Here is a 16,684-nt window from a genome sequence, read left to right on the forward strand (position 1 = left end):
TCTAGTGTATTTTTCATTTCAGTTATTGTGTTGCATATCTCTGTTTGTTTGTTCTTTAATTCTTCAAGGTCTTTGGTAAACTTTTTGATCTTTGCCTCCAGTCTTTTTTCAAAGTCCTGGATCATCTTCACTATCATTATTCTGAATTCTTTTTCTGGAAGGGTGCCTATCTCCTATTCATTTAGTTGTTTTTCTGGGGCTTTATCCTGTCCTTTCATCTGGTACAAAGTCCTCTGCTTTTTCATTTTCTCTATCTTTCTGTGGCTGTGGTTTTCAGTTCCACAAGATGAAACACTGCTCATACTGCTTGATACTGCTGTCTGCCCTCTTGCCTCTTTTTGCTATAAGGCAGTCTGACAGGTGTGAGGTGGAGATTTGTCTTCCCGGTGTTGGACTCTAGGCTGGGGTGCCCAATATGTGGTGTGAATCCCTCACCCTCACTTCTCAGGTAGGTTATCCCAGCCCATGATGCCTCCTGCTCTCTTGTGTCCCCTCCTGAGGGCACCTGATCACCCTCTCTCCCTTCCTACCCAATTCTCTGTGGATCTTTCTTTTTAGACTCTTTGGTAGAAAAGTCTCTCTGACAGTTTCCAGTTTCTCTTCAGTGAGAATTACTCCACATGTAGATTTATTTTTGATGTTTCCCTCCAGGGATCTGAGCTCATCATCTTCCTACTTTGTCATCTTCATCTCCTCCTGGCAATGAAGTTAAAATTTAAGTGAGCATTTTGAAATTCATAAGTTACACGATGTTACAAACTATGACCTTGAACATGATAAAAAAAAAAATCTTTCCAGCTTCCTCATCTGTAGCACAGCGTTAACAAAATTTCTTCACTGAAAGAGTGGTTGAGACAAGTTAACCAAAAGTACTTATTAGAACAATGTTAGGACATACTTATGGATCAGTAAGCGTACAGTATCATATTCACTGTTTATAGGCCAGTGTACTGTTTCAATTAAAGGGCTTTATAGGTAGTAAATTGCACTTTAAACATCAGCTCCTCCAAGTTTTTCGCTTTGAGAACCAACAAAACAAACAAACAAACACCTCTCATCCATTCTAACTATTTTTAATCACATAGAGTTTAAAGTACTCTAATTACTCTAATTGAGACAATATGTGCATACGGTAAGAAAACACTAAGTGTCGATATCATTCTTATCATTTATTCTGAGGTGGATACACTTCAACTAACCTTATTGAACAACATTAGTCTTTATTCTGGATGCCTGACTGACTTATTTTTTTATTTTTATACCATGAGACCTTGACCAGGTCTAGATCAGTGAACATCATTTCTCTGTTTGCTAGGGACTTCCTAGGTGGTGCAGTGGTAAAGAATCCGACTGCCAAGGCAGGAGACATGGGTTTGAGCCCTGCTCTGGGAAGATTCCACATGCCACGTGCGCCATAAAAAAAAAAAAAAAAAAAAAGTCACCTTCTCAGTGAGACATTTCTCTGTTTGCTCAAAGGCAACACAGTGAGGGCAGAGTTTAGGCACAGCTCTACTTTGTATAACATTAAAAAAATTATTCACTTTCTTACAGTATGTAAGAAAACGTGAAGACAATTTACCATTTATACATCCAGTATTTTTCTGACAATTTAACTTTTCTACATCCCAGTATTTTTCTTTTTCCCTGGAGGCCTCACCTCCTATTAACATCTCTAACAACTCCTGAGAGAGAGAAAAAAAATATAGGGTTTGCTGGGTTTTATTATCAGAGCCCTCAATGGGATCTATTTTTCTCTAATGGTGACTGCAGGAATAAATACTGGAGTTTGAAAAGATCTACAAATAATCAAGGGACAGAAAAGTGAGTATAGAAGTTTCTCAATGACACATTAAACACTGAATGTGAAAAAATTCCTGTTTGCTTCAAAGATATTCATCATGTGAGGAGGAATTGGGAAAAGTACAGGGAAAATCATTAATTTTACCACATAATATCTGTGTTATTCATGCACCATGTTCTCTACACTCATCTTTACCAGTGACCCTAATATCAGATCCCCGACCAACTATGATATGACTTCAGTTTAATATTATTTTTGCTAGTGCCCACCTATATCAAAGGGCCACAACTCTCACCTTCTCTCTTACTAATCAACTTTAGTCACTGGCTACAGTTATGGATACTCATTATGGGAGAGGGCACTGGGAATTGGGAAAAGAAGAAAATACATGTCACATTTTATGGTGGAAACATAACTATATTGGGATTTCATGTCTCGTGTCCTATAAATTCATCCTTTTCATTGACCCTAGAATCTTATTCCTTGAACTCACTAAGAAATAATTTAAGGTTAGTGATCCATTTTTGCTGTGGACTAATTATCATAAATGCCCCAACACCCAACCTCTCCCTCTCATACCTACCTGTAGATATCTGCCATGTGCCCTCCCCTAAAAACACCCTCTATCCTTCATCCACACACAGGAAATTAACATTCTTTTCTCCATATCCAATTTTATTTGATTTATATTAAAGTATTCTTCGTATCACTTAATGTCAAACCCATCTCAGAACCCCTCGGGGGAGAGCTCTCTGTCAGGAAGGCTGCATGGATAGGATTTAGAAGGTTACATCACTCCACTATTCACTTACATCCCACTGCATCCCCTAGGAAAAAAACAAAACAAAACAAAAAAACTGGTAAGCCAGACTCCATTTTATTATGTCTTCAAGAGCTGAGACCACAAAGAAACCAAAAGAAAATATATTCTAGAGTGTGTTGATTCCTCTCTGGTCATCAGAAATCAGAAACATGGGGAACTTTCTTACATCTGTCCACGGAGTGGCTACAGGTTGTCCTGTCCTGATGTTGATGGAGGGGCTCTCCTAGTGCATCATAAACCAGAGGGTCTACTTGAGACTGCATGACATGAAGCCATTGAGTGGGGTCTGAAGAAGTACCCAGTAGAGAGGAAGGTCTACCCACATACAGCTTTGTGTCCAGAGAACTTTTGTCGAGATTATGGTGGTGTGATGACTTTGGGCAAATGCTAGAAAGGAGATGGAAAGGACCAGAGTCTTGAAGTACTTGGAACACAAAGTCCTTACAGAGGATGAGTCCTCTGTGGTGGGCTGTCTCTGGGATGCTCCCAATGATCCCAAATCTTGGTTTTCATTTCCTTGTGTATGTCCCTCCCTTTGGCTATGAGATGTACATTCTGACTTGATTAACATCAATGAGATTGTGGAAGAAATGTTGGGCAGTCACTTCAGGGATCAGAATAAAAAAGTCTGTCTGTCTTCCTGCTACCTCTCTCTTTCTCTCTTGTTGATAGAACTCGACTTCCATGTTGTGTGCTGCTCCATCAAGGGCCCATGTATCAAGGAACTTTGGGAATTCTCTGGATAATATCCTAGGTACATGTGAATCCCCCCAACAGCCCCTGAGTGAGCTTGAAAGTGATTCTCTGCTCACCAAGCCTTCAGAAGCCTGCAGCCCTGACCAACATTGTGATTGGAACCTTCTGGGAGGCCCTCGGAAATAGTTCTGCAAAATACCAGTTACCAAATAATAAGTAAAAATCAAGAGTTTCCTAAGATGGCAATGCAATTCCATTAGAGAAAAACTTAGACGGGAAGACTCATTCAAATTAGAAAAAAAACAAATCTTGTAAATTTCCATGGTACTAAATGCTGTCCAAAGTAAGGACTAAGGCAATGAAATTAAGAAGTCATCCTTAGAGACAAATATTGACTGAGGAAATGGAAAGTATATTACATTCTTGGTGTAAAAGACCTAATGCTGCAATGATTTCATGATTAATGAAATGGATTTGCAATCCTTAAAATCACACATTGAAGCGTTAAGTTGAGAAAAAGGCTGAATTTTATGTTAACATCCTGCAAGTTGGAAGTAAATAGGAAAGAGTACAGAAGAACATCCTCCTGAGGAGAAGGGAGATATAGACCTTTCTCAGGACATTCATTTTTCTCCTTTACCTGTTCCATTAATATTGGTGAATCCCAAGAGATTGGGACAATGTGGACCAACTAGCTAATTAAGAGCTTTGTGCATTGAGCCCTGAGGCCATACCATTGTAAATAATTGGATGGTGCCCACAGGTCATTAATTTGCCAGTTCTAACATCTGTGGCTCCATGCTTTGTAAGACCTCCATCAGAAGGTACAGGCTGAGTCTGTCTCCCTGCCAGTCCTGAAGATGGACCCTGAGACTTAATCACACACCAGGCAGGAGGGCGGCAGTGAATCTGTGCTCCTTGGTATGCTCCAGCAGAGATGCAGCCCAGCCTAGTAAGTGCTGAGGGAGACAGTGATGGATGGAGGGAGTGTTGAGAGCATGATTTTTTCTTCAACAAGATAAACATAACAGTTGGGATAGACAGATGGGACAGCAACAGTATACAAATTTCAGATTAGAGCCATATGACATTTATGTTCTTAGTTCCAGCTGGGATTTCCTCCTCAAGAGGACAAACATGATATTTGGTATAGAAAGATGAGAGGGCATGAATATAAGCAGTTTTGGAATAGAGCCTTTGACATTTATGTTCTCCATTCTGATTGCGATGTGAGAACTCTCCTTCAGAGTTCTGCTTCCACCCTCACTGGTTCTGGCTCTGGATGGCATCCCTCCAGCCATAGCAGAAAATAGGTCTCTGTAAACTTCCCCCTGAAAACTTCAAATAATTATGAAGGCAGTGATGAGGAGGATGAGGAGGATGACATTAAAGATAGTATCATAAGATGCTTTGAGGACTTCCTTAGTTTCAGGCTCTGGGGTATGTTTCTCATTTGACTACACTTGCGTAATTTGGTAGAGACCAAATGATAGTTGCATACATTATTATTATTTTAATAAGAGGAAAGATGCATGGCATTTTATGTCACATGTATCAGGTTATGAGTTAGAGTGTGTTAAAACCAAGTTTGAAGCCAGTCATTCTGGGCAGACTGACTCCAGACACAGGGCATCTATCTGGGCAGCCCTCCCCCTGCCACCCAAACAGTCATGTCACCTCCCTGTCAGTCCTGGCAGAGACTCCCCGCTCACTGTGCTCTTCCCCTTGGAGTTTTCTGGAGGACACAGTGGACAGCAGTAGGTAGCGCTTGCTGCATCAACTATGGTAAGAATGTCTGAGATCACAGGTGAGGCCGTAGACAACAATTGGCACCTGATATTTCAGGGTAAATCTGTCTGTTGGATTTCACTTCACCTGTGCACTTTCTCCTTTGTACTTGTGATCATCTGACTCAATCATGAAAGGAGACACAAATCAGAGTTTGCAGCTCATTCCTACTCAGGAAAATGAAAACTATTTAAAATAATATATCCCAGGTGTATCTATTGTTATACCGCCGTACCTCTGCTAAAACCTTTCAAAAAGTCTGAAAACATTTACATTTCAGGCATGGGACTCAAAGAAGAAAAACTTAATTTTGAATCCTGTAAGCTCCACTAATTCCTAGTGTGTTATGGGGAAATGTCTTAGAATCTGTGAGACTCAGGACTGTCCACTGAGTTGATTCCTCATTAATACAAACCCACTGACTTAGGACTAAACAAATAATTATCTCCCTCTATGCAATGACTATGTGATGGAAGCACAAAGAAAGGGCATAATACTTTTTTGATATTTGTTACTAATGATGATGAGGCTAATTCTCAAGTTATCAGATTTAAATATCTGTTCATCTGGTATTACGGATTCCCTATATCTCTGAAAGGACATTCCGTTTTTGTTTATACAAGTACTTTCTTCATAGGTAAAGAGAAATGACTGAGGCTCATTTCTTTCTGATTACCCAGAGCCTACATCTTGTGGGCACAGAGGAGGCACCAAGGGTGAAAAAAAAAAAAAAAAGCAGTTAAGGGTTGAAAAAAGGCCTCCATTCTTCCATTTTTCATAGAAACAAAGTGTGGGCAATATTGCTTGTGCAAAGTGGACAATTGATGGCAGTGTTTTCTTCCTTGTTAGAGTGTCCCATAGGACTACCGACAAGGTGAAGTAGTGCTTCTTTCTGTCAAAGTCATGTGTTTACTTTGCAACCTATTATTTTCCATTTTCCATTTAAGAGCACCTGCATGATTCAATCATTGAAAAGTCATTGCAGACATTTCATAAATATGGGGAAAGGGAGTCAGAAAAGAAGGGGACGGCACATCTTAGTGCATGGGCTGAGACACATTTCAGGTTTTCATGTCATCCCTGCTCCAGATCTGAGACAGAAAAGACTTTGGTCTCTCTGCCATATAATCCATGAAAGGTCATTAAATTTGGGGATTGTTTATTAATAAACACTATGCCTATAACAGTTTAAAGTCTTTGTACAAATGACCAAATATTTATTAAATTCAAAATTTCCCTTAGGTTCCACATATGTTCTAGAGGTGGATGTTAGAGTCTTTATTTCCAAGAAGGAACAGAAGCAGAGAGTAGGTGAGAGATTTGCACACACTCTACTTATAGGGGGTTAAAGACCCAGGACTTAATTGTTGATCTGCTTATTCCTGCACCAGTACCCAGTCACCACTACTATGGCTAATAAGCATTTCTCTCCAAATCTACTTTGATCCCAGAGGTGAAAGGAAGGTAGAGGGATTGTTCCCTCCTCTTTTAGTTCAATGAGTGTATTTGTGAATTATGGGACTGAGCCAGCATTTACAGAGGCCATAATGGCACTAACATGGTGGATTATAGAGTTTTCAAAGAATAGTCATGTGTTCTGCAGTCCAGTTTTGAAATCTAAAGTTGAAAAAATTTCCTTTACAAGATGAAAATATCATGTGCAGCTATTATGAAATTATCACAAGACAGACTTCAAAGCTCTTTTCAAAAGATACCTTAACAAGAAATGATGCAGTGACAGAAAATGATGTTTGCATTGAAACAAATATAGGCAATTAATACTAGTAAAACTGATTATGTACCAATTATTAGAAAATGAACAACTAAATGCCACTCATATATTCTATACAAATTCCCATTTGTATGATACAGAGAGAGGTACAAGAATTTTCATAGGATCGGTGTAAGTAGAAACTGATGTAATTAAAACTATAATATATGTAATGCATGTTAAGTATTTAATATATAAACAAACTATATTAAATTTTATGTTATAGCATTTTAAATATATGTGAAAGATATATTTTAAATTTGTTAAACTTAAGTTAATTTATAGAAATATAATTTTATGAACTGAAGTAAATATTGTTTTTCCTTATATAATAACGTGTCAGGAAAATGTTTGAAGTAGTTCTATGTACTTCACAAAGAGACTTAACCAAAATGTGGTGGTAAACAAGTGCATTTCAGAGGCAATATGGATAGTATTCTGTTTAGAGAACTTTTCAGCAAAGTTGGTTATGGATACATAAATGGTTATTGACATTATGGAAACATTGACACGAAATATAGCCATCAAGTTCATGATATTGGTTGCTTTTGGGGGTGTGTATAATGAGGAATGGGATTGATCTGAGACACCAAAAAAGTTAAATTTTATCTTTAATATTTCAAATCTATGTAACATATGAGATCTGAAGTAAATATTATTGTGTTTATATTTTAAAAATAGGTGGGGCTATTCATGATAATATTAATAGATAATATTTGTGGAGCTTTTTCTAAATGGTGGGCAATATTCTAAGGCAGAGTTCCTCAAGCCCAGCTTCACATAAGGGTGACCAAGAAACTCCCATGTAGAGATCCTGAACTTGGTTCTAGGCTGAAGGTGGGGTAACTGAGTATTTTAAAATAAGCACACATAAATTATCAATCAACCGGAACTAAAAACGTGTGGTCTAAGGAATATGAATGATTTTTAAGACAATCTTGTAATAGTCCAAGGTTCAATTATTATCACAATTTTATAGGTAAGGAAAATGCCCAGCTGTGTTTATATTGTAATATTTAGATTTTTTTCTCAATGTAATCATAATGTGGCATGTGAAAATAATGAAGCTGAATTACCTCGAGGCCACAGAAGTAAGAGAATTGCAATCCCTTTACCAGAAAAGATTGACATGAAAACCTGTTAGCTAGACCAATGATGGCTGGGAACTTCCCTGGTGCTAAACTCCTCAACCATAAATAGTAGAGTTTAGATCAGGAAAACAAGACAACCAGGTATACAGGAAGGCACTCAACATCATAATATGAGGAAACACAAGTCCAAACCTAAATCACATATCACCTCACATCTGTTAGGATGGCTATTATATATATATAAAAAGAAAAAAAGGACAGAAAATGTTGGTGAGGATATGGAAGTAGGGGAAACCTTTTATCTAGTCATTGGGAATTAATATTGGTACAGTCATTACAGAAAAGAGAATGGAGTTTCCTTTAAAAAAATTAAAACCTGAAACACATTTAAATAGAACTACCATATGATCCAGCATTCCCACTTCAGAGTATATGCCAAAGAAATGAAATCAGAACCTCACAGGGATATCTGCATTCCCTTGTCTTTGCGATATTATTTTAAATAGTGAGAATATGGATGTGTCTGCTGACAGATAAATAGGCAAAGAAAATGTGGGGTGTATAGATAAACAACTGGATATTATTCAACCATAACAAGAAGAAAATATTGCCATTTATGACAACATGGATGGACCTGAAGAATATTATGCTTATTAAAATACATACACCAGATGTAGAAAGTCAAATACTATATGATCTCACTTATGTGTGGAAGCTAAGAAAATCAGACACTTAGAAACATAGATTAGATCTGTAGTTGTAAGGAGTAGGTGGTGGGGAAAGTGAGATGTTGGTCAAAGGCTACACACTTTCGGTTATAAAATAAATAAGTTCTTGGGATCTAAGATACAGCCTAGTGACTAAAATGAATAAAAACTGCATTGTATTCTTGAAATCAAATGAGACATCTGCTTAATCGTTACAAAACACACGCACGCACACACACACACACACAAAGTATTTGAAGAGAGATATGTTAATTAACATCCTTATAGTAATCGTTCAAAATGTCTATGTGTATTAAATCATCATTTTGTATATCTTTAACAAATCACATGACACAACCCAAATATATTCAAATTTGTCATAAACTTCAAAAAACTGAAAAAAGAAAAACAATGATATAATTTTACCCCATTAGTACAGAAAGAGTCAAAAAAAGTAAAGTGATCTCATGCATCACACATTTTACTGAGATGGTACTGAAACAACCCTGTATAAAATAAAAAATTTCAAGAGGCTTTCTTAAACTTTGTTATCGTTTAATTATTGACGATGCTCTGTACACAAGCGTCACTTCACAGTCACCAATGCTGTATGATCGTGTGCACTTAAATAAACCATACTGATTGAAATTTTAAGTGCATCAAAGTCAAAGATACAAAGTATATACTAAATGACGTTTAAATGACAACCCTGATAATTCAAGTAATCACTTATTTCATGAAGGAGGGAAGACAGAGGAACCAATGATAAAACTCTCTAATTACATAAAGTTTTTCTGATTATGAATATTCATTTTTAATTTAGAATCCAGATGACATACTCCCTCATTTCAGAGATTTATAAACCTTCTAAATAAAAGAAATATCTAAAATTATATTTGAATAAAATAAGATTTATATATCTATGGCTAAATTACTTTAAAATTCAAATTATATTTTTCTTAAAGGGGGAAGGAAATTTCTCATTTTGCATTATTTCTAAAGAAGTAGGCTGTATTCAGCTGAGATCAGGGATGTATTACTTCTAATATTCTTGTTCCCTTTCACTTTTCAGGGAAGCTTTATAAAGCAAGAGTGTATAAACAGAGGTGAATAACATGGAAACCAATGAGGAAACAGTTCTGAGCAGATAGAATGTGTCACACTGAGAAATATTTCTGAAGGAACAGGGGTGTATAATTTTAGAAATGAATTTCTTGAACCCAAAATATGGACACAGTGCTGCATGCCCATTACTTATTTCCTTATTTTCTAGCTTTCTTTTCTTTTTCCAAATGTGTCTAAATTACACAGAACTCCTGGAAATCTAAGTGTCTCAGAACTCTTCCTCCTGGGCCTCTCAGATGATCCAGAACTGCAGCCTGTGCTCTTCACCCTGTTCCTGTCCATGTACCTGGTCACCATGTTGGGGAACCTGCTCATCATCCTGGCTGTCACCTCTGACCCCCACCTCCACACCCCCATGTACTTCTTCCTCTCCAACCTGTCCTTGGTTGACCTTGGTTTCATCTCCACCACGGTCCCCAAGATGATTGTGAACATCCAAACTCACAGCAGAGTCATCTCCTATGAGGGCTGCCTGACTCAGATGTCTATTTCTATCCTTTCTGGATGTATGGATGGCATGCTTCTGACTGTGATGGCCTATGACCGGTTTGTGGCCATCTGTCACCCACTGCACTACCAGGTCATCATGAGCCCATGCCTCTGTTGTTTGTTAGTTTTGGTGTGTTTTTTTGTTAGCCTTCTGGACTCCCAAGTGCATAATCTGATTGTGTTACAACTTACCTGCTTTAAGAATGTAGAAATTCCGAATTTCTTCTGTGATCCTTCTCAACTCCTCAAGCTTGCCTGTTCTGACACTTTCACCAATAACATAATCATGTATATTATTGGTGTCATATCTGGTTTTCTCCCTTTCTCAGGGATCTTTTTCTCTTACTATAAAATTGTTTCTTCCATTCTGAGAGTCCCCTCATCAGGTGGGAGGTATAAAGCCTTCTCCACCTGTGGCACTCACCTGGCAGTTGTTTGCTTATTTTACGGAACAGGTCTTGGAGTGTACCTCCATTCAGCTGACTCATCTTCCCACAAGAAGAGTGCAGTGGCCTCGGTGGTGTATGCTGTGGTCACACCTATGCTGAACCCCTTCATCTACAGTCTACGGAACAAGGACATCAAGAGTGCCTTGTGTAGGATCATCATCAGGATAGCCTAATTTTAATACCTGCGTCATTTTTTTTTGGGGGGGGTGGATTGATAAGACTGGAGAAGGCAGTAAAATTGAATGTATGCAGAAAGTGTTTCTGAATCTGCATTCCCATACTGTATATATACCTATCTGGCTTTCTGCTTTCCATTTACACAATTTTTCTCTTAGAATCGCTCTAGAGGAATTGAGAGATTATTTGGATGCCCAGTGTGAGTCATGGCCCTTCCAGGATTTTGCACAGCACATCACTGTACCCTCCTCACTTTCCTTGTGTTGTCCAGGACCCTTGCTCATGAGCAGCATTGATTCTATCACTGCAAAATAAACACAGCTCTGTATTTCTTTTTACTTATTATTTCTATACTTTTCCTATGATTTCCCCCCCTATTTGGTAGGTGCATCTAAACCCTACCTTAATGACCAAGATCTCTAGTATATTATATTTTTTCTCCTTAATGATTTTCAAGAACATAGGATGGCTATTTAATTAATTTCCTAACTATAGCATTTTGAAATTGAAATAGGACACTATTAAAACTGAATTTGAATAAATAGTTACCAACTGGAACTTTCCTAGGAAAACTGGGATGCATGCTTCCCATGGAGTAGATAGGAGAGTACCTACCAAAGCTGATTCCCAGATTTTCTGAAGTTCTTCTTCCCATTCCATCTAACTTCTCTCCAATCCTTTTACATAGCCAGACAAAAAAAAATTGAATGTTTCCAAATTTGTATAGAAAGAGAGTAGAATGGTGTTGCTAGAGGCTTTGGGAAGAGAAGAGGGGAGTTACGTTTAATGGAAACAGAGTTTCACTTGGCGGAAGATGAAAAATATCTGGAGATGGATGGTGGTGATGGTTGCAAAACAAGGCGAAAGTACTTAATGCCAGTGACCTGTACACTTAAAGGTGGTTAAGGAACCTAGAGTCTGTCATACAGAGCAAAGTAAGCCAGAAAGAAAAAAACAAATACAGTATACTAACTCATATGTATGGAATTTAATAAAATGGTACAGATGAACCCAGTCACAGGGCAAGAATAAAGATGCAGATGTAGAGAACAGACTTCAGGACATAAGGTGGGGGGCCAAGGGGAAGCTGGGACAAAGTGAGAGAGTAGCACTGACATATATACACTACCAAATGTAAAATAGATAGCTAGTGGGAAGCTGCTGCATAGCACAGGGAGATCAACTCAATGATGGGTGATGACTTAGAGGGGTGGAATAGAAAGTGTGGGAGGGAGTCTCAGAATGGTGAGGTTATGGGGATATATTTATAAATACAGCTGAGTCACTTTGTTGTACAGCAGAAACTGGCACAACAGTATAAAGCAATTATACTCCTAAAAAGAGCTTAAAAACTAAATAAAAGTCAAGTCATATATACTTTAGGCAGAGAAGAAACCCAGCATGTCTTTTAGGAGAGAAAAAGAACCAAGATATTTAAATTCACAACATTTGTCTTCAAGCCTCACAATGTCCACTTTGTTCTGAGATCAGTGGCCCATCACAGACAAGGGGCATCTCGACTGAGGAGCCTTCCCAGGGCCCCCTTCACATCCTTGTTCCTCAGGCTGTAGATGAACGGGTTCAGCATGGGGGTGACCACAGTGTACATCACTGAGGCAATGGAGCTTGTCTGGGAAGAATGGGTCACAGCAGAAAAGAGATAGACACCCAGGCCTCTCCCATAGAACAGGGAAACCACAGAGAGGTGAGACCCACAGGTGGAAAATGCTTTGTACTTGCCCTCAGTAGAAGTCATCTTCGTTAAGGAGGAGATAATCTGAGAGTAAGAAAAGAGGATCCCAGTGAGAGGAAATACACAGAGAAGAGCAGTGGCCACATACAAACAGATGTCATTGATGAGGGTGTCCGAGCAGGCTGCCTTGAGAATCTGAGCCAGTTCACAGAAGAAGTGTGGAATTTCAGTGCCGATACAGAAGGTCAGCCGCATCATCAGTAGAATATGAAACAGGGAGATGGATAAAATGACGAACCAACACATCAGAACCAGGAAGGCACAGAGGTGAGGGTTCATGATGACCATGTAGTGCAGAGGGTGGCAGATGGCCACAAACCGGTCATAGGCCATCACAGTCAGGAGGAAGTCATCCATTCCACAAAAAACCGTAAAAAAGTACACCTGAGTGAGGCATCCTACATAGGAGATGTGTTTGTCCTGTGCCTGGATGTTCACCAGCATCCTTGGGACAGTGGTGGAGATGAAACAGATGTCAACAAAGGACAGATTGGCGAGGAAGAAGTACATAGGGGTGTGGAGGTGGGGGTCAGAGCTGACGGCCAGGATGATGAGCAGGTTCCCGAGCACGGTGACCAGGTACATGGACAGGAAGAGTCCAAAGAGGAGGGGCTGCCTTTCAGAATCGTCTGAGAGGCCCAGGAGGAGGAATTGTGATGCTCCTGTAAGGTTTCCTGCTCCCATGTAGCTGGCGTGTCTGCTGGGGATGGAGGCAGAAGCAACATTCAATGAACAGCTAATTGGCACCTGAGCTAGTCATCACGTTTTGATTCCACGTGTTCATGGAAATCCTCTACCCCTTATTATTCCTTCCAATGCCAGTGATTCACTCATTGAGGGTAGCCCATTTCCATTTTAAATATGTGTAATTATTCAAGCTTTCTTTTAAAATATATATATTTATTTATTTGGCTGTGCCGAGTATTAGTTGTGGCACACAGGATCTTTTTAGTTGCAGCATGTGGGATCCAGTTCCCTGACCAGCGATCAACCCCAGGCTCCCTGCATTGGGAGTGCAAAGTCTTAGCCAGTGGACCACCAGGGAAGTCCCTCAAACTTTCTTTAATATAGCAGAAATGCCTGTCTCCTTTCATCTCCCACTCACTTGTTCTGATTATCCTATTTGAATCTGTGAATAAAAATGAATTTCTTTTTGATAAGACCCTTCCAAAATAATTGAAGACACTTAAGGTCTTTTCTTTGATAATCTCCATACTTCTTTCATTCTAATAAGTTTTGATAGTGATTATGACATGGGTTTTCGATTCCAACAAACTTAATTCTGTGACCTGAATTGATGTCAGAGCTAACTCTCATGTGCCTTATATTTTTTATTTCTAAAATGGTGGTTACGTTTATTACATTCTTTGTGAGGTTTGAAAATACCTTTGTGCACAGCGGGATCTCAATAAATGATAGTCATTATTATTTTATTGATCTGTTTTTTATGACAGTAATTTTTGATATATAACTCTCCCAAAGTACAGGATAAAGTTGTCATTTAGAAAATGGGATCTTGAGTCAGGATTCCTAGAACAGAATTTTGGGCTATGGATGTATTATCTGTCTGACCTTAACAAAGTTATTTAATCTCTCTTAGGTGCAGATACCTCGCCTCTACCATGGGAGTGATAAATATTCCGTACACTGCAAGACTGATGAGTGAATTAAAGGAGATGATGTAATTTTTCTAGTGTTGTTCTTGTGACGTATGCAGGAGACATTCGATAAATGTAAGCTTGTTAAAAAAAAATTGTTTTGCACGGCTATCACTGATCACTATTCCCCTTAAACAGGGGCAGCCATCAAAGATGGAATTCTGACCATGAGAAGCATAGCAGGTCTGTTTCCTCTGTTCACTGCTCTGCAGCACTTCTAGTTACTGATGATCCCATGGCTCCTTCTTTCAGGGGTTGCCTGTCAGGTGGATGTTTCCAAGAAGAGGAAAAAGCATATGAACTACATAAATAAGAGGGGGAAACAAGATTACAAATCATTATCATAGAATACAAAGCATGTGTGAGAGTGTGAGTTTATGTGTTCATGCTTGCCTGTGAAAATATGTTGTATTAAAACTCAGTGGACTTGTAAAAAAAAAGTGATAGATGTGATTTGAATACTCAAATTTCTATACATCATATTCATTAAAATGGAAAGGCAATTTTAAGGTTTGAAAATAAACATTTACATCCTTTATGATAGAAAAAATTCAGTGTTATTAATATCTAGAGAATGCTAATTAATTAAAGAGACAAAACGTCATTGAGGACCAATTTGCTCTGGGGAGGTGGGTAGAAAAGTCCTCTCTGAAACACAAATATTGGAAAGGAACGATAGGTAATTGTCAATCAGAATTGTTAATACGGAGAGGGCAACCATTTGGGGCTGGGAAAACAGAAGTCACGTTTGCTCTGGGTTTGCTGAGCTTGGTGATGGAAGAGTTGTGAGAGGCCAGTGAGATGGAGAAGAGAGTGCGGGTCAGGAGGACAGAGGGTGAGGCCCACAAGTCGAGCATCCTGTACTATCCATTGATGTGCCTCTCATGGTGGTGATTTTATGTTTATTTTTGTGTCAGAGGTCATGACTATTTTTGCTAGTAGTTATCTCTCCAGGGACTTACATGGTCCCTGGCACATAGTAGGTGATCAACACATGCACATGTTAGATATGTAATAAAGATTGAGGCCATTAGTATCAACTGTAGGACAAGCAAAGAACCCCCCAATTTCATCATGTGCCTGAATGTAGACACTAAATAGAATAGCAAAATTAAAGTTCATTCATATCTCCTTTATGAGAATAATCTATCATGAAGAAGTAAAAACTATTCTAGGAATGGGAACCTAGCTTAATACTATGACTTTTTTTAACACAATTCATTACAAAAATAGGTCAATGAAAAGAAAGCATAACCATAATCACAATAAAAAATGCATTTGACAAAATGTAAGAGCCACTCCTGTAGTTAGAAGCCACGACAGAGCCTCTCGCTAAATGGGGAAATGAAGGACAGTTTCCTAACCCTGAAAAGGAGTAGGTATTTTAAAACTGTAGCCAGCAGGATATGCTACATTAAAACAACAAAATATTTGTTACATTCATGAATAGGACAAAGGAGTCTACTCCAGCTTCAATTACTCTATATTCTCCTGCAAAATTAAAGAATTTGGGAAGATGAGAAAAGAAAATCAGCCTGCGTACAGAACATCTGAAATAAGTATACTATTTGTAGATGATATTGTGGACACTAAAGGGAAGCAATGACAACAATAGAACAGTTCTATTAAGTTTTATCAGTAGTTGAATCCACTGCAAAAATAGTTAACAGATATAGTTGAAAAGTCCAATCACAGGAGGAATAAATAAGACAAATTCTGGTGCATGATACATCTCCAGGAGCAGTTAATGAATGAATAGTTGGGCACAGGAACTCAAATAGGAGCCTACAGTTCATAGGAAAGAGCAGAGAAGAGGCAGACATTCTATGGAAAATAACTCTTATTGGAGAGAAGGTCTAGAGAGAGAAGGAAAGAGCAAGATCTGAAAGAGACTGGTTTCAGTACAATCTAAAGCACCTTTAAAGTAAAGAGACTTCAACATCATAGACTAAATAAATATGGGACTGTCCCAGTCTTACCATTCTAGAGGTAAAACCTGGTACCCACTTTCTCTCGTCTTTTCCTTTTTACTCCAGCAGACCTTACTGGGACATACCCCCCATGGTTATCACTGAACCTTCCTGTTCTCCAGTGTGTGTCCTTGGGAAGTCCAGTTGTGTTTTCACTTGGCTGGGCCCAGATAATCATAGGAAAGGAGCCAAAGGAACATGTTTAAACTTTCCCACATCTCAGGGGTTGGATTCTCACAGCTCCTCATTAAATAAACTGTTCTATTTTCTTTCTACTCTCCAAACATTTCAGCTCCCTCAGGGCACAAAGATAAGAGAAGGGAAAATTTTCAGCCACTGCTGTGTCTGTGCAAGCAGCCCTGGAGGGAGACGGATTTATTTTCCAC

General features: G+C 38.7%; 1 protein-coding gene and 1 pseudogene across 1 annotated transcript; one reads left to right on the forward strand and one right to left on the reverse strand.

Moving 5' to 3' along the window:
* Nucleotides 1-9,957: 9,957 nt before the first annotated feature.
* LOC130836903 (olfactory receptor 7E24-like) lies at nt 9,958-10,913 on the forward strand (annotated as a pseudogene).
* A 1,502-nt stretch (nt 10,914-12,415) lies between these two features.
* On the reverse strand, nt 12,416-13,354 carry LOC130836876 (olfactory receptor 7D4-like). Its single transcript, XM_057709515.1, has one exon. It carries the CDS (start codon nt 13,352-13,354, stop codon nt 12,416-12,418), a length of 939 nt encoding a protein of 312 aa, XP_057565498.1.
* Nucleotides 13,355-16,684: the final 3,330 nt, after the last annotated feature.

Source organism: Hippopotamus amphibius, chromosome 15 (genome assembly GCF_030028045.1).
Source record: "Hippopotamus amphibius kiboko isolate mHipAmp2 chromosome 15, mHipAmp2.hap2, whole genome shotgun sequence".
Taxonomy (NCBI): domain Eukaryota; kingdom Metazoa; phylum Chordata; class Mammalia; order Artiodactyla; family Hippopotamidae; genus Hippopotamus; species Hippopotamus amphibius.

Bases quoted from the DNA above. Each gene is read 5' to 3' on its own strand.
- LOC130836876 (XM_057709515.1), bottom strand. From the start codon at position 13,354: ATGGGAGCAGGAAACCTTACAGGAGCATCACAATTCCTCCTCCTGGGC.